This window comes from Hippoglossus hippoglossus, chromosome 14, assembly GCF_009819705.1.
Source record: "Hippoglossus hippoglossus isolate fHipHip1 chromosome 14, fHipHip1.pri, whole genome shotgun sequence".
In the NCBI taxonomy this organism is placed as follows: Eukaryota; Metazoa; Chordata; class Actinopteri; order Pleuronectiformes; family Pleuronectidae; genus Hippoglossus; species Hippoglossus hippoglossus.
In genome coordinates, this window is record NC_047164.1 from 14,732,269 (window position 1) to 14,752,207 (window position 19,939).

Below are 19,939 nucleotides of genomic sequence, written 5' to 3' on the forward strand. Positions count from 1 at the left end.
AATACAGTAGAGACAGTAGAGTTTAATTAAAGAGACAGTAGACTCTTCTCATTAAAGAGACAGATCAGTCTTCTTAAAGAGACAGGACACTTTTCTTACAGGGACAGTACACTCGTATTGGAGAGAAAGAACGCAGTTTACACAGTGAGAGAAAAACCTGTCTTGAATCTTTGATGCACATAATAAAATAAAAATCTGGTGTATGAGATATCATAATTTATATTTCTTAATAGTTAAGATTAAGGGGTTAGGGTTATCCAGCAATTAACAGTCCATCGTGGTCAACATCAGGACTTGTGTAGACCTTTTGATTCTACACTTTAAGTCCATGCATTTTATTTTGAAACCCCACTGTGGTGACAACATGGACATGCACAAACTGTCAGACTGTATCATGAACATTAAAGGGAATATCCCCCTCTCGTGTGAGCAGGATGCACTTACAGAAAAAACATAGCTTATTCATATTGTTACAAAAAGGCTGGGTCCTAGTGACTGGGCATTCGGTTCATGCTCAGATTTGGACTCATGTAAACTGTAAAAGACTGGGATGGTTCATGTATATGCAGTTCAGAACAAAGGTTTTTGATGCTCTCAAAAATAAAGTTGGTTCACCTGTGGATTGTGGCGGTCTCCGTCTCTTCATATTATGTGAAATGACTCCATGATGTTCAGACTCCTCCTCTCTGATATTTCTGGGACTGATCACATGCCTCCTTCATAGTGCTGCATGATGGATAAGAATCTAAACATCTAAACTGACTAAAACGTTTCCACTATATTCTGTGTATTTATATCTTGATTGTTAGAAATGGAAACAATAATTTCACTGCACCAGTAGTGATTCAAAATTTTAAAATGTCCACTGGTTTCAACATTTCTCCCTCACAAGTTACAGAAAACGTTTTTTGTGACTGCTTAACAAGGTGGAGACACATTCCTCTTTTCTTTGTTTTACTTGCTGGTTTAAAAGTCACGAGTGATAGTCATCTTTATACCATGTGGAGACAAGGGGGTGACACAAGGATGAGCACATAGAAAACCTAGACAGTAGTTCACTTACAGCCAGACTGCTGATGATGCACGAGTGACTGTATGCTTCATGCTCTTTACTGAACCATTGCTTTGGGAGTACGTTATGCCTTTACTGCATGACTTTGCACTTTTGAGTAATATATTGATGAAATAGATGAGTGTAGCTCTTGGAACAGAGGGCTAATGAGGTTGCAGTCACATTTTCATAGTAAAAATACTTTTGTATTGTACGGTATTCTTGGATCCTTAAATAATATAATTTGTTATTTAGTACACCAAGCTGTGTCTTCATCTGTAATCTGCAGCAATTGACCTCTACTTTCCATTTCTCAGACACGCACACATGAATAGAAAAACAAAAGTAGTAAAGACAAGCTTTTTCTAATGAGGCTTTCCTGAGTAAAGCTGAACACTAATTTGTCGACACAAGAGAAAAAAAAGCCGTAAAAACAAACTTTTTATTAACCGATACATTAAGCAGCGTTACAATCGTCAGCTGACACAACAGCTCTAAAACGTCTATAAAAAGGCCCAGCAATACAGAAAATGTGCAGTGAAGCAAACTACCCAAACACATTAACTGAGTTTGTGCATGATACAAAATCATCTGTGTCATTTCAGTGTCTGGACGTCGACTACAGAACCATCATGTCAGGGTAGATAATGGTTATGAAAAGGTGACGCATGATGTTTAACACATTACCATTAATTGCTTGCTGATGAAACTAATTTCATGATTTAAATGTCAACGTAGCTGATAGGTTTGCAAATGTATTTCTGAGACAACACGTGTACACAAAATATATTTCAACTACTTAATGATATGTTCAGGAAAATGTGCCCCTGAAACATGTTAGTCATGCAAACAACAGCCAGAGATGATGTGAAGTAAGTTTGTAGTTGGTGTCAAGGAGCTCGGTAAAAACACTTCCTAGTTTCAACCGATGTAATTTAAAAAGAATGTTATTTACAAGGAAGAAAACCTTAGTCAAGCATTACAGAAAGAATAGTTTACATTACAACAGCTTGTGCATTGTTAAAAGACAGACAGACAGAGATATTAGACTTAAATGAAGGTGCCATAATAAAAATCTGTTAGAGTTTAAAAAGTTCCATCAAGACACTGCATTATCTGAGAAAATTGTGTCTATTGTACTTTACTAAAATTGTGTCTATTGTACTTCAATAAGTAGTTTGTTTTGTGTGTGTTCGCAACGAACATCCACAAAAAACTGCTTTAAAAAACCCAATTGATGGTGCTGATATTATCTGTACTATATTTAGTATTTACATGAAGATGCATCATTTAAACAAAACAAATCAGAAACACAAACGCACACACTTCAAAACATAGCTGGAGAAATATCTGAGGCCAAAATTGGTCACAGCACATTCCATTAAAATCTCATTATCTATCTGTTGTAAATTACTGAACAGAATAGAAAATTGTCAGAAAAAAAAAAAGCTGAGAGCCTTTTGAAACCCGAGGTGATCTCCTGCAGTGACATCTCCTTGTGGACTATACCACGAATGACGACTTCTGTTTGAAATCCCTCTGCAAACAAACATATCAAATAAATATCACAAAAGAATCCAAATAAACTTGTGATATTAAGATTTGAGATAACAACAATGCATGGCACAGGTCAAAAACAGGCAGGTTCATCCTTACATCATCATCTTCACCGCCATACAAAGATGGAGGCTGGTAGACCACGTTTGGCTTTGGTTTGCTGCAGGAAAAAACAAAAACATGTTGAGGTTGGTGACAGAGATGGAAGATCCGCTTGTTGATTATATGCTAAAATTCAGTAAAAACAATAAAAAAGTAAATCCTCTTACCTTTCACTCTTCTCTGTGGAGGGGAAAAGGGAAACATCATCAGTAAGATGAAGTACTTGGTACAGATGTAAACACATACAGCTGACAGTTATGACTCTGTTATGAAGGGCATGCCTCATGATGATGGGACCAAGTTGAGGTTTAAAAGAGCAAACTCCATTTTCACCAGAAAGACACTTATTCATTTTGGAACACGAGTTTGAATCTTCTCTTTTGTGGTGTAAATCAAAATAAAATCTATTAATTCAGGATATAGAAATAGAAACTTATACGGCGTAACCTACATATTATCACAGACTAACACTGTGGGCTTCAATCCAGAAAAAGTAATTACGACAACACATAATCCCCATAATCTGGGGTCTTTAGGGGGATGTGAATAGAGAACATTACGTTGCCATGGCGTCAGTGAATTTGCAGTTGGCAAACTTGTGCCTTCTTTGCCTTTAGGTTTACGTTAATTTGGCAACAGGCACAATTAGAGGTACGTCAAATCGGCCATTAACAGTAACTGTTTGTAGATGTTACGATACCACATCTGATACTCCCATAAATGCTGGCTGGGGTATCGCGAATATGTGAATCTCTGTACCAATCTGATCTTTAAGTACACAAGTTTCCCCCAGATAAAGCTGCAAATTACATTTCCCAGAAATCAAGGATCCACTGCTACAAAACCACAGTTGTACAGTTTTTTGTTAGAGCTTTTAGAGCAGTGAAGAAGTGGTTTAGCGTTAGCCAGAGCTACATAAAATGTGGGATTGGTCCACGCCGTGACAACCCTCGTCCAAGGTTAGCAGAAACTCAACATTGAGTATGAGAATCTAGATGATCATTTCAAATTCTATGATTTAATACAATGTTGAACACTCACTGGGCAGGTATCCTTTCTTGTAGGCATACCAAATGCCAAATCCGAGCAGGGCCAGAAGCAGCAGAAAAATTATTACTCCAGCAACAATTCCTCCAGTGTTGAGGTCACCTTAAAGAAAACATCACATTTTAAGGATACATTGAATTACAGTGGAGTGGTAAACTAGTAACTTTTCATAAAAATAAATAAATAACCGAAAGTTAAAATCAAACTGCCTCAGCACCCAAATTATTAAAACATAATTGCAAATGAAGATTGTGTCTTTATGATGAAATTTTGATTATTTTCTCTATTGATAAAGCAGTTTAATGTCCTTTAAGGGCATATAGACCACAGACACTGGCTGGAAGTTGTTGAATGAATACAATACATTTGTATCATTGAAGCTGTTGAAATGAAAGTGAAGAGCACTTACGGATTTCCATTTTCACTGCTTTGCAGCGCTGAGGAGGACCAGCATCATTGAACGCCTCACAGAAGTAGGTTCCTGAGTCCTTCTTGGCTGCCTTGCCAAACTCCTGAGCAGACAGGCATGACAAGTTTTTAGTTTAAAAAGCCACAACGCTCGCAGTAAAGACAAAACACAGTCATAGTAAATAGGTAGCTGACCAGGTTGCCATTGTCTGTGTTGAGCAAGTAGGTGTAGTTTTTGAAGGCAGCGATCTTTTGAGGTTCGGGGGGCAGGAGCGTGCTATCTCTGTACCACCTATATTTGGAAGGAGGTGAGCCAACACTGTCGTGACAGGACAGCATGGCCGTTTTGCCCGTCGTCACTGACGAGGGGATCCTGCACAGTGGCGGAGATGGAGGCACTGCGGGACATAATGTTCAGTTTTCAGCAGGTCTACTCATGCACATTGCAACACAGGACTAAATTTATGTCCAAATATCATTGATTTTGTGGTGTGAGGCTTGTTTTGGGAATCCTTACCCTCAACTGTCAACTTCACCCTGGCTTCCCCAAACTGCCCACCACCAGACACCTCACAGTCGTACACTCCGTTGTCTTCACGGGTCAATTTGGAGAATCTAAGATTGGTGCCGTACATTGTCACGCGACCAGAATATGGCGCTGCAGAAAAGTCGTTGCATTAGAGAACAAAAAAGATTCAGGCAAAGCTTCCTGATTCTCTAAATGTGTTATTTATCAACATTAGAAACTTTCAATCTGCATCATACAACACAGGCTGTATGCAGATGTCAACTTAAAGTGTGTGTAAGAGAATTATATGGAAATAAAAAAGGACCATTTTAATAAATTAATTTAAGACAGGTTGAGATATGAATGTTTTGAGAAATGGGTCAAATGTAGGCATGGATAGAGTGAGCTGACCAAACTTTCTACCAATTTTCCTTTAAATATTTATAGAATTTTTTGAGATGTTACGCTAACTAAAATAGGGACAGAGACTATAAGATCAAAAACAGAACTTCCTCAGAGGAGGTAAACACATAAGTGAGACAATGTTTACATTGACAGAGACACAAAAGAAAGAAACTTCCATCTACTTACTTGTTGGTTTCCCATCAAAGACCACATACGCCTGAGAGCCTTTTAAGTCCTTAAATTTCCACTCAACTCTGGCATCTGAACCAAAGTCTGCCGAATAAGTGCATTTTAGGTCAGCTCCTGAAATAACAGAGCTCACAGTAAGAGAATGCACAATACCCATCCACCATATCACTATGATTATTATAACTACTATCATTATTACTACAAGTGGAAAACCACAATCTTGTTTCGCGACCGCAAAAAATCATCAAGCTCATACCAGGGGCAAAAGTTTTATCAGCTCAAGATGGATAATTGTTACACCCCTAATAATAATAATAATAATAATAATAATAATAATAACTACAATAGTACAGATAAAACATGATTTTACTCCAAGACATCAAAGAATAAAATACAATCACGCAACTTTTTTATTTGAATATAACTATGGAATGAAAAAAACGACAGCTTGAAAGAGGCTCAGTTGTGTTTCTCTTTGCATTCACAAACATCTCACAGAGCGACGTCCGTGCAAACGTCAAGATGACGACAAACCCTCATCACTAAATACATTTAAATTCATTTATACTCCCAGGACTCACCGTCATTCTCTTTCGCCCGCACATTTGGAGTACTGGTAGTGACTGTGAAGCCTCTTACACCTAAACAAAAAAAACACTGATTAGAATAACGTATCCTTATTTGAGTAAATTGTATCTTAAGACCACAGGATGCTGTGCATTAATTCTCATTTTCTGTAAGTAGAGCTACATCTTTCAATCTCGATGAATATGATTATAATGATTATTAGGTCGGTGATGGAGTGTTCTCTGAGGACTTCAGCAGCACCAATCCAAAGCAGACAGAACGGTCATGTTGTAGCTAGAGTTGGAAGGGAAGCCTGTATTTCTAGTCTTCCTCGTATGAGGCCAGAGCTGGATTTAAAAAAAAAACCCCTCTTTGTTGTAATATTCATGAGGCTAAAACACAAGAAGCAGCCCTAGATATTGAGATTAGCAGATATTCTTGGTTTCTCTTTTAAGGAATAATGTGTGAAATTGATGCTGTCATTTTAAAGAAAATAAATTGAGCCTGACCAATACATCACTTGGCCAATATGAGTCTTTAAGGTCACATAGGTATCAGTGTTTATGTTTGACCAAAGCCTTTTATTTACCTTGTATACAATAAACAATGCTGAAAAGAGAAACATTTATGTTCGCATTTTATGTATAACATGTTTTGTATATTGGTTTGTATTTGTGTTTCTATTTATTTATGGATTTAATTGGTAGCCAAAATGTTGTACTATACTTAATATTGGTAGCAGCACCAAAGAGTCCATATCAGTCGAGAGAAAAAAAACTTGCTCCCTCTCAGGAAATTTAAATATTTACAGGATTTCTTCATTTTCTTTGATAGTAAATCAAATATCTAAAGGATAATATGAAGTCAATTTGCCCTTCGAGAAAATGACACTCGGTATGAAATTATTTGACGTGTAAAAGACTAAATGATTTGGTCGATTTGCCAAGAAGATGTAATTATTGCTCATTGTGAAGATAATATTTAGCTGCTGCCTTACAAACAAGACTTTTTATCACTACCAGACTATAAATATCTACATGTGTTACCAATAAATGAAAAGGGTATGAACCCAGCTCATCATCCCCTCAGAAGCAGCTCACGTTATTTATATTCTGCTAAAGTTCCCATTAAAAGCACTTGATCAGAGAACACGCCCCTTGTAAAACAATGCCAGTGTGCTTATGAGCCTTCAGGGTGTGGACGACAAAAATGTGGCTTGCTCTCGTCTGCTCGGCCAGAAAACTTCCGGTGAAACCACGAGCAAGTGTCACTGATACTTGGTCTTATCGGGCACGACAGAGCTGACACCAGACACGGCTGGCTAAATCATTAATGCTGCCGGTCTCTCGCCCCATTTATGCATCTGTTGCAACACTTTACATTACATTACACCGCTGCCAATGCGTTAAGTGTCGGGAGTGAGATGATTCAACTACCTTGTTGTTTGACGAGTCAGAGAGAGACTTCAACGACGACAGAGAACAGGAGCCAGTTAATTATCAACTGTGTGTCGAGTCATTCATTGTGTACATAACCCAGCTCACAGCTAAATAAAAACTAAAGCAAGGGCCTTAAATTTACTTGAGTTGATGATTCAAACTTACAAGTGACATGTTTATTGGACAGGTGCTTTAAGGACAGGGCCCTGCAGACATTTTTAAAGGCTGGTCTCAGGTGGGATAAGGCAGCACCGTCACAGTTTTGGTTTGGCCGAGAGAGACAGGGCTCCTGTGTAAAGTGAAACCTGAGAACTCCATGACTTCCTTGTTTGCATAATTTGAGAGTTTCGGCGCTGGGGAGATAAATAACTTACAAGGTGAGCAGATTAGAAAGCAGGGTGCACTGATGTGTAAGAACCTGGAAATTCTTAACAGTCGCAGCTCCCCGTGCATCACGTTTTAGAATACATGTGACGTTACCAACAAGCAGGACGTCATTAGCAGCTGCTTTGAATAATGCATTTGTTCCCCCGGACAAATTAAATCCAAGTAGCTGGATCACATGGTGAGAGCTGGGGACCTGGGTTGTGTTCCCAGTTTTCACTTTCTTCACAGGATGCAGCTCACGTGCAAGATCAATGAAAAACTTGGCAAAAGAAGGAATCAAACCCAGCGGGACGTTCAGGGGGCTCAGCATCCACCCTCACTGAAAACATGATGTTGTACTCATTTCTATCGGAGCAATTCAATGGCTACTAAGCAATATATACTTCTCACACTGTACATTCTCCATTTACACTGGAAATATTATTTATATTTTAATCCATGTTGTATTGTATCAGGACGTTGAAGCGGAATAATACAATTAATGTTCGTCTATTCTGTTTATACAGTGTTTATATCACCGTGTGTTTATATGTCATGGTTTACTACTTTTTACTTATGTCTAATTTTGTTAGTGAGCTTTATTAAGTTTCCCCGTTGTGGGACTAATAAAAGGGAAATGTTATCTTATCTTCAAACCAGTAATCAGCACAGTGGGAGAAGGAATGTGAAAATGCAGTGAACCTTCCTGCTTCCTCCATCAGTAAAGCACGATCTCCACTTCAGTGACCACATCACAATGGCATTTATTTTGAGGAGGAACTAATAAACCTTCCCCCCTCTCGTTTCCACATATTTGAGGCCCGAGTGCACCTTTGATTAAAAACATCAGAGATTAAGTTGTAAAACACCAAAATAACTTGTAATTTATTAACAAGAGCCGTTTTTAAATGATTACGTTTATACGAAGTTCGCCTTGTTACCAGCCTCCTTAACTCACAGAAAGGAGACATTACGCACAGCAGGTCAACATGTTGTTTTCAGGAGCAGGCCCCGAGGTTCATATTGACAAATAGCGGCAAACTACCGCAACGAACCCTTGACAGATGTTGTAAAGTTAGAAAAAACACACGAACACGGATGTTTAAACGTTTCTAAGTGGACCCGAGTTCAGTTTTACGAGTCGAAACCTCTCACCTGTGGCTGCGCAGAGGAACAAAGCGAGGGGGAGCAGCCCGGAGACGAGCATGTTTGCTCCGTTCACACGACGCAAAGAAAACTCTCCTGTGGGAAAACCAAAGAAACAAACACACGTTCCTCCCGTCGAGTGAATTCCTCGTGTGAGATGTTCCCCTCGGTTTTTAAATCCGCTGTTTTCGACGGAGTCCGCCTGTGATCACCGAGCTCTCTCTCACCTGAGGAGTCCGCCCAGGTAACGACAAGCAGCAGCGGGGACGCCCGGTGACTTCCGGCTGCTCGCAGGTGTCGAGAAAGAAGAGGAACAGGTCCGACTGGAAACACGGCACCTGTAACCTGAAGAAGAGGAAACAGCTCGATGGATTCACACACCGGAGTGAGGACTCTTCTCTCTCTCAGCTGCAAGTGGAAACCGCTGTTTACACTGTTTTCTTTATTTTTATGTATTTCATCTGTTTCACCCCCCCCCCCCCCCCCCCCCCCCACCCTTACCCCCCCCCCCCCCCCCCCAACCGCGGACAGATGTGATCCACGATGAGGTCAGAGGAACATTAGAAAACATTCTTCATTATTTCTAGTGATGTTTCGATATTTATCTTGATAAAAGTCACATTATTAATTTTTAATGACATTTTTTGCGTAAGTTTCTTTTCAAATCCGTCAAAGTTCACAGCATAGGACCAAAGTGGGGCCTATTTCAAGTGCATATGAAATACATTGAAAGTAAACACACACACACACACACACACATTTCTTTTTAAGTTTAAAGAAAACTATATATACTTATGTTACATTGCTGTTTATAAAATTTTTTATTACAATTATTATTGTTTTACTTTTATTGTCATGACCTTAAAAACCAAAACAAATAAACCAATATCTAATAATTACTTGTACTACTACTACTACTAGTACTACTACTACGACTACTATTACTACAATGATGACAACAACAACAACAAATAATAATAATAATAATAATAATGGAATTCTGAAACTTACAGTTGACACAGCAGCTACAGTGGATACATAAAAAAAACTGTAACAGATTTTCAGTCTGTTAATGTCTGCTGGACAAACACTGCCACAGTCTGAGTGCAGGAGTATCAGTTGTAGCCTATTATGTCGTCTCCTCTTCCCCTTTCTCCTTCTGTGAGCTCCTGCGGTTTCAGGGAACAGTTTCCTTTTCCATTCTCCTCAGTTTCTGTAGATAAATGACAAGTTCCTCTCTGGGAAATGCAGATGTTTCATAATGTAGATATAATGCAGTTTGACAGATTACTGATTTGTAATTTGATTTATATCTACTGCATATCTTCTGTCAGCATAGGCTACAGTAGATATACAGCATTTACAAAATCCACATCGGCTATAATGTGATTTATGTCTATGCATGTAAATAGAATTTATTCACCAAAATTAACTAGACAAGGAATGTAAAACACCACCTGCAGTGTTCAATAAAGGTTTCAAGACAAACAAGTTTGGAAGTGAAACAGTTGAATCCTGTCGCTTAGAATGCAGGTAGATGTTTGTGTAATGTTATGTTATGAATGTGATTTATTGAGCAACATGGAGACTCAAGTGTGAGAGTCACCTTGCGCAGCTTGTATAATTGGCCACAAGGGGAATGTTGGGTGCTATTACTTTAACTTTAGTGTGCACATATTTTTCTGCTGACTCCTAAGGACAACAGAATATTCACTTTATGGTCAAAAGTATACAGACTTTTGGGTGATTGGGCAGTTTTTCATGATTTGGCCTCGGCCTCTTACTTTCAATTACAGTGAAATAAATCAAAGTGCTGCAACACAGAATTATTATAATATATATACTTCCAACTTTTTCTGGAAAATTCTTTTTTTTTGTTTTAACATAATAATGTCCACAAAAGGGTTTTCCCAGTTTGTTGCAGAGCTTGACTGGGCATCACAGATCCCTGACCTTAGAGGAACTGGCATACTAGCTGGTCATAACTTATCAAAGCTAAATGTCAGTGTACATTTTAACTAACGCCCTTAAATCCCTGGAGACAAATTCCTTCATCCAGGTTACAAAATCTTGCAGGATTCTCAGAGGAGCAGAGTATGTTGTAGCAACATGTTAATGCCAACGGTTTTGGAATTGTGGGTGTAACGTATGGGCGTTCACTTATTTTACTTGGCTGTCTGCATACCTTTGTTAATATTGTGTGACTAGGTCGAAAATGAAAAAACACAAAAAGGCTTTAGATAAACAGCACCATCATATGAATGCTTTTGCTAACCTAACTTATTGTAACCCATCCAAACTTAATCTAACCCAACCTACCCTATATCCTAAGATTACCTGTCATAACCTAACCTAACCTATCCTGTCCTATACTAACCTAACCTATTCTACCCTAATCCAACCCATCCAAACCTAACCTAACCTAACCTATCCCAACCCATCCCAATCTAAAGAAACCTAATTTAACCTACCCTAACATAACTCTTTATAAAAAAATTATATTTTATCAGTTTTTTGTGTATTTTTGTAGCATTTCTGGATTTTCAGCACATTTCCCGTAATGTTTATGCTTTCTCTTTTCTGTCTTTAGGGGGCACCAAATGGTATTCCCAAAACTACCTGCTCAACAGGAAACGCTCCTTTATATAGTCGTTAACATCATTATTTCTTCACGTCTGTAAAACGCTGCCATCATATCCCTCTTATTTTGACACTTTCTAGCACTTTCTGATTTAACCCAGTGCTGCCCTCTACAGGACAGGACAGACTAGACAAGCACAACAGACTTCATGCACATCCATTTTTATTTAACATGTACATTATATTTGTTTTTGAGAAAAAAAGTCTCAACACTCAGTTGAATGATTCAGTTTGGTTGGTTAGTCTCATTTGACAAGCAGTTCAGTTTACTGTCATCATACAATACATACAGCGGAGCTCTTCAGTGCATTTAAATGCTTGTGCTTTATCCACACGCCACCTACTCAACTATATACGAGTACAAAATCTTTTACATAATGAGAGAATACATTGCACCATAAAAAGCATATTCAGTGTAAATATATAAATAGGACCATCGATGTGGATCTGACCTTTAGCCCTCGGAGACAGTCTGTGCACTTGCAGCCTCGGCTGAACATGGATCATGTGTCTTAGGCACAAGTGAAAGGCAAATTAAACACTGAGTGTGTGTTTCGGTTTTATATACCTCATCTCCTTACAATAGAATGGAGACTTTATTGCTCATGCATGCTTCATTACTTATTCCGAAAGTTTGTAGCTTTAAAGTTTTTCGCTTCTCTCCTCATCATCAGTTTGATCGCTGCCAAAGCCAAAAGGTGCTGCCCTGCCCAAATACAACACAATCTTCCACCAGAGGACCTGTGTGGCACAAGGTCGCCTCCTTCTCCCCTCACTGTTTGGCAGCCAAGAAAGAGACACAGGGGACAGATTTCAGTCAGGCAAAATAGATTGCTTATTTTAAAGAGCGATGCAACTCAGCAATAATGTCACGTTGCGGGGTGCAGTGTTGCATTATTACCGAGCTGGGAACATTTAAAATGCTTAAGCAAAAGCAGTTTTGAAATCTTTGTCGTCCCTCGTTTGTGCAGCCTTCATTGACAAGTTTCCCACCTTGCTATTAAGACTAGAGGCTAAAGCTCAATATCTTTGATTATGTAGAGTAGAATCAAAAAAGTTATTGAACATCGATATTAATGATACAGAATATAGATTTTCAATTTCAGAACTAAGTCACATTCATGCTTTTTGATAGTCATCCTGTGAACCACGTCTGTGATTTATACAGGTTTATACGGTGTATTTCCACAACTGATTATATGTGAGTGCGCTGTAGAGTATACAGAGTATGCAGCAGTAGCACGTATTGTGCTTAGTATTGGGAGCATGATGCAGAGTATGCAGGCTTGTCACATAAACGCAGCATATATCGTACATATATTCAGTTCCACTCGTTGCACTTTGTGCATATGCACAACTCGTGCGAAGGCCAAATGCAGTCACCGGATGATTATGGGTGCAGTGTTAACGTATGCTGCAGTTTGGCGCCTCGTTCACAGCCAGTGAATTTCCAGCAGCATGGGAAGTGTCATCAAGGTCAGCAGTAGGCCACTGCAGCTTTGTAACAGGACACTCCTCGCTGAGCAGGGGAGGAGGAGCTCTGCAATAAGACAGAATAATGCAAGTTCAGAAGGAGGAGTGTTAGTTTGGCGGCACCTCAAATGTTAAATGTCCCTGACAGGATGTGCACAGATGTGGAAAACATTTAGAGCTTACTTTTGTCCACCACAGAGGTTTTGGACGCTGTGGCCAAGTTGGCCTGCTTGATGTTGCAGGTGAAGTTGGACTTGCCGTTGGGCAGGTTTTTAAACAGCAGGCGACAGTTGTTGCCCGGGAAGATGCGAGCTCTGGCACGGTTTTTGAAGGGGGCGTGCTGCTCCTCATCTGGGTCGGTGGTGTCGAAGAGTCGTGCGCCCTGTGTGTACTTGCAAAAGGCTTCTGGTGACTCACCGGAGAGCGCATATTTGCAATCCATGCGGAGGTGGTGCTCGTCTATAGAGCAGTAGGTCAACTGTATTATCCTCTGGGCTGATGCAAAGCCTACGTACAGTGTAACACAAAGATGACAAGACATTCACCAGATCTATTAAATACATATATAATCAATACCAGAGTAAAATATTCAAGAAAAAAATGACAAATTTAAAAATATTCTCCATCCACATCATATAAACCTTAAATCATCTTACCAAAGAGGAAAAATGTTGTGAGGAGGAACATTCTTGCAGCTCTCCTGAAAATAGACGAAGAAACGAGAACAAACAGTGAGAATAGTCAGAGTTAGAGCAAACTCAAAGCAGCAGAGGCTACTGCCTGACTTTTCATTTTGCTTGAATATCTTTACATTATTGAAGTTCTGAACAAATAAAGCTGACTGTGCCGTAAAGCGTAGGGGGTCGGGTTTCAGAGACGGAATACCACCACATCTGCAGCTCTTCTTCACCCACGGAGGAGGTTGTAGAAAAGTCAGTGTTCCATATTACTGAATCACTGAGTGCAATACAGCCTCGGTGTTTGCGCTCCGCGGGGATGAACTGCAAACTTCTCTGGTGAATTGCCAACATTGACGCATTCCTGTGGGTTGATTATCTGCCCACTGGAGATGCCAAGAAAAATGCACGGAGCACTTCAGCAATGCAAACCCACTCGCACCTTCATTCATACATTTGCTTTCGTGCTGACTCCGGAGATATCATTCAGAATAACAGAAAGAAAGGAGATCATTCTGAATGACACAGTTAAAGACCATATTTGATCCCGTGTGGCCGAGATGCAACATATGTGATAGTATATGAAGGACTCTCACCTTGTCTGATGCAGTTTGAGCTTCCCTCAGTGCTCTGCAGTGTGATGCCGGGGGTAGATACAGTAGAGGTCGGCTTATAGAAGAAACATAGGAGAGAGAGGGAGGGGGACGGAGGGAGGGAGGGAGAGAAAGGGAGGGGGAGAGAGAAGGTGGGAGAAAATGCTGCTCCGGCGAGGGGACTTTAGGGACGTCTCTCTGTATTATGTGAGGATTTCTATTGATTCGTACTCACTGTTTTACAGGAGGACACCGGCTCACATGTCAATACTCAAACCTCCGGCCCCATAATCAAAAGATGGAAATATTGTATTGAGGGTTTGATGAGCTGGGGCACCTCCGCTGATTTTCTACATCTCATTTTTCAGTGTGTGGGAAAGAAGTTTCTCACCTATGGCAACATAAATTATAACATATATATTTTGATATAAACATACAGATTAATGAAATACATGTATTAAAGATCTATTACACACAACTTGTATCTGCATAAGTGAAGAAAACTGAAAAAACTGAAAAAATACAAAGGATGATACAAATTTGTGTTTGTGAGTATTCTGTTATAGGCTTATAATAAATAACCACGCACATATTACACAGTAGAAGAGTGGTATCATTAGACCACTGAGTATCTATGTGGAGGCTGCAACTGATGCGGGTGTGGCTCAGGAGGTAGAGCGGGTAATATCGAAACAAAACAGTTGGTGGTTTGAACCTTGGCAACTCCAGTTTGCATTTCAAAGTGTCCTCTGGCAAGATACTCTACTCCAAATGGCCCCTGTTGGCTGTTCCGACAGTGTCTGAATGGTGTGTGATAGAAAACGTGCTGTGTGTAGCTGTGCTGTATGAATGGGTGTGTGAAGGGGTGAATGAGACTCGGACTGTAATGTGATTTGAGTTATTGATAAGACAAGAACACACTAGAAAATCGCTATATAAATACAGCCCCATTACCATTCTACCATTTAACAATGTAGAGTAGCCTTCACACTATACCAGCAAAATTTGAAAAGCGTCATTTGTTCACTTCAAACACCGAGATGACATTTTACTCTGAGTTTTACAAAAATCTCCACAGGGGCTAAATGACTTGTACTAACTGCATGATCGAGCTGCTATCCATGTTAGGTTTAGTGAGCAACTTTTATTTGAACAGATTTTTTTTTTATGAGATATGTTTAAAATAATCTTGAATATTACCCACATCTACATCTTTTTGTATACCTTAATCATGACTTAATTTAAAGCCTATGATGAGGAATGATTGGTTAATCCAGGACACAGATCGTGTGTGTGACGTCCTAGTAAAGCCATGATGTCGTCACTTTTTGATTTATGTGTGGAAGCTTTAGGTCATGTCTATAGTCCTATTGGATGCTGGCCATGTTATTGTTATACCTTAACCTTGACATTAGACCTGTCAGCTCTAAATAATTAACCAACTAGAAGTTCCCTCCCGAGTATTTTTCCCACATCAAAATCCTTCCTTGTATTTTTGAGTATTTTCTTTTACTTATATCTTGCATTCACTTACCCTAACCCTCACAACTAAATCCCTCAAACCCCAATCCTTATCCTAACCCTAAACTTAGTTCTTACCTACTAATTCTTTACCACTCACCATAAAAGCAAATCGTAACTTTCGAACAACCCTTTGAAAAGTGTGGACCGAACAAAATGTCCTCACTCTGCAGGTTTTCTTACTCAAAATAGTCCTCACAAAAGATATCTGTACAAGTACACACTTACACACACACTCTCCTCCTTGTTATATCCACTGAGCTCGGCTCACCGTGTCCTCTGTATCCTCCTCTTCCCTCAGCTCATCCATTTTGTCAAGGTCCTTCCTCGACAGTAGCTGAACAAGGACACTGCGTGAAGCGTTGCTGAGTTTTCTGAAAGGCACAAACACAGCAAACAATGAAAGCAGAGGGAAAATTACCATCTTACATTGTATTTTATTCTAAATATTACCAACATATATTGATTTTTTTACTCATCAGTCTCTTCTCTCTGACGGTCAGAGGCAGAGAGAGCAGGTGTAGGGATCCCTGCCAGAGGTATTCATTAGAGATCCCTCTGCTGGATGCTGCTGCTGCTGATACACTGCAGATGAGGCACAAAGCCATTACATATTCTTCTTGTTACAATGTTAATCAAAATTTGTGTGTTTGTTTTCCAGAATCTGTCTCATCCTTTATTAATGTTGCTCTTTATATTACTGTGCCTGATATTGTGTGTTTTGCGACACATTGACTCTCCTTTACTTTCCCTCTCAGAGAAAGACGGGAGATGTATGAATTAATGGTTGTCATTAGAAGCTGTACAGGCTACATGCTTCTGTCACAACATTTCTTATCGTCATATTTAGACTCCTAATTCAAAAAGAGTAAAAATAATGATTAGGTTTTAGTATCTGACAAAAACTGCATTGTTGTATTTAAAAGATAAGTGTGATAAGTGTTGACAGATATATGTATTGTAAGAATGCTTTTTTTCTTCTGCATTGCTTTCATAATTTTAAAAGTATTTAGTACATATTATATATGTTTTCCCTCCATAAACACACAGCTGGATCCTTCCCTGCCGCTGTACATCACAGCCTGGATGCAAAGCTATACCATCTATAAACTACTGTCTAAATGATATGTTACAAATCAATTTTCCAACGTTGTTAAACTGATCAATATAAAAAAATCTACTAAAGTTTATTTTGAATGTAAATGTGTCTTTGGTGCATTTCAGATTTTTATCCTGCAGGGGTGACCCATCTTTTCTGGAATAGAATATATATATATATATATATATATATATATATATATATGACATCAAAGCTTGATCTATGCTGTAAGGCTGAGATCTTTGTGCCCCAGTGACCCCAACTACAGAGTGTGTTGTCTTACCTGCAGTTTGTGTTTCGCTGCAGTCAGAGCAGCACATCCAGGCCTGCTGTTTGTGTACTGGTGGGATACAGTGACAGGACGGTTTACACCTTGTGTCTGAACGCAGACAGAAAGCTTCTGGAGTGTTTCTGCTTCAATCCCTGATGGTGTTCTGGGGGCTGCATATTCAACCTTCTCATGTCGAACTCTGCCAGGCAAAGAAGTTGTGTAAAGGTTATTGATCGGATCGGATCAGATAGATACGAATATCCATGGTGCCGCAACCTGTGTGTCACAGCCTGCAGTCGTCTCTGTACAGGTTCACATTCTCTCAGTCAATTGTTCCTATTGATCCTCTTTAATGACAATATTTAATTTTCACTGTAGATAAATTTAGGTAAAGTTATTAAAATGCAGCAATTACCTTTATTTATTTTTCAATAGGAACTGGGTGTGTTTGAGGGACATAGGACTATGTAGTTTATATGTGCCATACGCAGTGTGTCCACAGTTCATTTCTATTTTATTTTTATATCATTTTGTGATGCCAAGCTGATCAGCTTTATTTGCAAAGAAATTTGTATTTTTACACGTTTTACTTCTACATAAAACAACTTTTTGGTTTGTAACCAAAACTACACTGGATGCTATAGAGATAATTTGGACGATAAAAGCTTCCTGTTTTATTTGCTCACTTTTTAAGTCTGTGTTGGTCTATTGAATGTATTCACCATTGAAAATAATTCCATGGATGCTAATAAAAGTTGAATAAAAAATAAATCAGTGCCTGAGTGATTTGGATTGCAGATGCTTAAATCAGATTACACACTGCAGGGGGTGTGAGAGTGTGTCACACCTTTCTTCTCCACTAGATGCCACTAAAACCTCAGTTGCTTTGTCACTTTTTGTGGTGGTGCCTTCAGTTTTTTTTGTCCTGCAGAGGGAGCTCTTACTTTGCACCAAGAAAACATTAACTCCTCATATAGCACATCTATGGATGAATTGAAAATTGATTGGTTGTTTTCCAATATGTTTGAAAAAAATAAATAAAGACACGAACATCTCAATACAGTAAAAATACCAATGTTCCAGTTCCCTATAGTAGAATCCCAATGTACGCACTTATATTAAAGCCTTGTCACTATAACCCTGAGTCACACACGAGGGAGTAACGAAATCTGAGTCCAGAGCTTAAACTTCGTTTTTTGATAAATGGAAGAAAATCTACTTAATTTTTCCTCCAAACTCCTGTTTCTGGATAAAATTGCATTAAGTTTATAAGTTTCTTTTTTTTTCTTCTTTTATTCTAGTCTCACATCCATCAGCCGCTGTGCATGTGCGTGTCTGAGTGAGATCAGCTCCATCCCTGCATCCTGTCAAAGTGCTGATGCTGCGCACAGGCACACCGGCGCTGCAGCTCCAGCTCCACACCGGGACCGAACACCAGGTGAGACCGAGCACTCCGCATCCACAAGGGCTGAGAACCAGGCGCAGACATGTCAGTGTAGAAAATGTCATGTTATCAGATCGGTGCTGCGGCTAGTTATCCGCCTGGCTGTCCGGCCCTGTCCCCTGCAGTGAGGACAGGCTGTGCGCATACTCACACACACACACACACACACACAGAGAGAGGGAGAGTGCAGCTCGGTACTTTGCTGCAGTGCTCAGACTCTCTGCATGGGCGTAGACCTGTCTGCATCCAGGCTGCAGGGAGAGCAGCTCATCCAGGCTCCACGCAGATGCGATACACGGTGCAGCAGCCTGTTTACACCGAGTCTGCAGGTTATGATGCGCATCCCGTGCTCCTCATGCTTTGATCACTGTGCTCTGGGCCTGCGTGTGTGTGCAACTTTCTCATGTTGTCCCATGTTGAACTCTGCCAGGTGATCTAACGTGGTGCGTGTGAAGGTGACTGATCTGATCGGGCCGATCACCATGGAGCTGCACCTGATCACCACCGCCTGTCTCCTCCTTGCCAGGATCATGATAACTCATCAGACTCACAGTATGTGTCATTCCATGTAATTTTTGTATTTATAATATCAGGCATGGCATATGTCACATGTTACATGTAGGGAAGATACACGTGAGGTTGTTGTGGCCAGAAACAAAACACTAGGCTTCTACTTAACATGATTAAATGCCCAAATTAAGTTATATTAATACATCTTAATGGAAATCTAGAGGAAATGTAGTTGGCCCATGTGCACTGTAAAAAAGATAAATAAATTTACTTAACTATTTTATGTTTTTTTTTTCCTAATCGAAAAGTGTATACGTCAAACAAATACATTAAAATATACTTATGAATAAAAAAAATAAAAGTACTTTTATTGAAAATATTTATCAGAAAACAAAAGTTGTAATCTGTAAAGTAATAACAGGAAATTATGGATTTTATTTTACAGGATCATTCAATTGCTTAATGGATTTGATAAATTGCATTTAATTCTATGAAAAAAGTACAAAAAAAGATATATCATATTGTGTCATATGTATTAGTATCTGTTTTTTGTATCTGCATAGAAGTGTTTTTTAGGAGTTTGGCAACTTTTGCTGCCAGACTTTTTACAATTTTAAAACAAACAATATCTTAATCTAAACTTTTTAGAAAATTTTAAAACTTAAGTTATTATAGAATCCGAACTCTTCCGAAGTTTTATTGTTACCTTTAATAATATACCTGTCCACATAATAGATTCAATCTGTTGTCATAGTGTCTCTACTAAATTCTGACTGAAGTCATTGTAGCTTTGGTTTTAGTTTCAGATCTTTGTCTTTTTGGAAACATGATTCTTTATCCAGGATTTCTTTGCATTTCTCGATTCATCTCACAATGAACACAAAGAAAAGAAGACTATAGTTTTGTGTATTCTGATTGTAAGTCCT

The 19,939-nt window shown here is 39.1% G+C and overlaps 1 protein-coding gene across 1 annotated transcript; it reads right to left on the bottom strand.

Moving 5' to 3' along the window:
- Nucleotides 1-1,475: 1,475 nt before the first annotated feature.
- On the bottom strand, nucleotides 1,476-9,139 carry f11r.1 (F11 receptor, tandem duplicate 1). Its single transcript, XM_034605693.1, has 10 exons — nucleotides 8,795-9,139; nucleotides 5,849-5,908; nucleotides 5,265-5,381; nucleotides 4,683-4,823; nucleotides 4,361-4,563; nucleotides 4,167-4,269; nucleotides 3,752-3,859; nucleotides 2,878-2,890; nucleotides 2,708-2,768; nucleotides 1,476-2,590 (listed from the first exon to the last, which is right to left on the bottom strand). The coding sequence occupies exons 1-10, from the start codon at nucleotides 8,844-8,846 to the stop codon at nucleotides 2,555-2,557; spliced, it is 894 nt and encodes a 297-aa protein (XP_034461584.1). The 5' UTR covers nucleotides 8,847-9,139; the 3' UTR covers nucleotides 1,476-2,554.
- Between the last annotated feature and the right edge of the window lie 10,800 nt (nucleotides 9,140-19,939).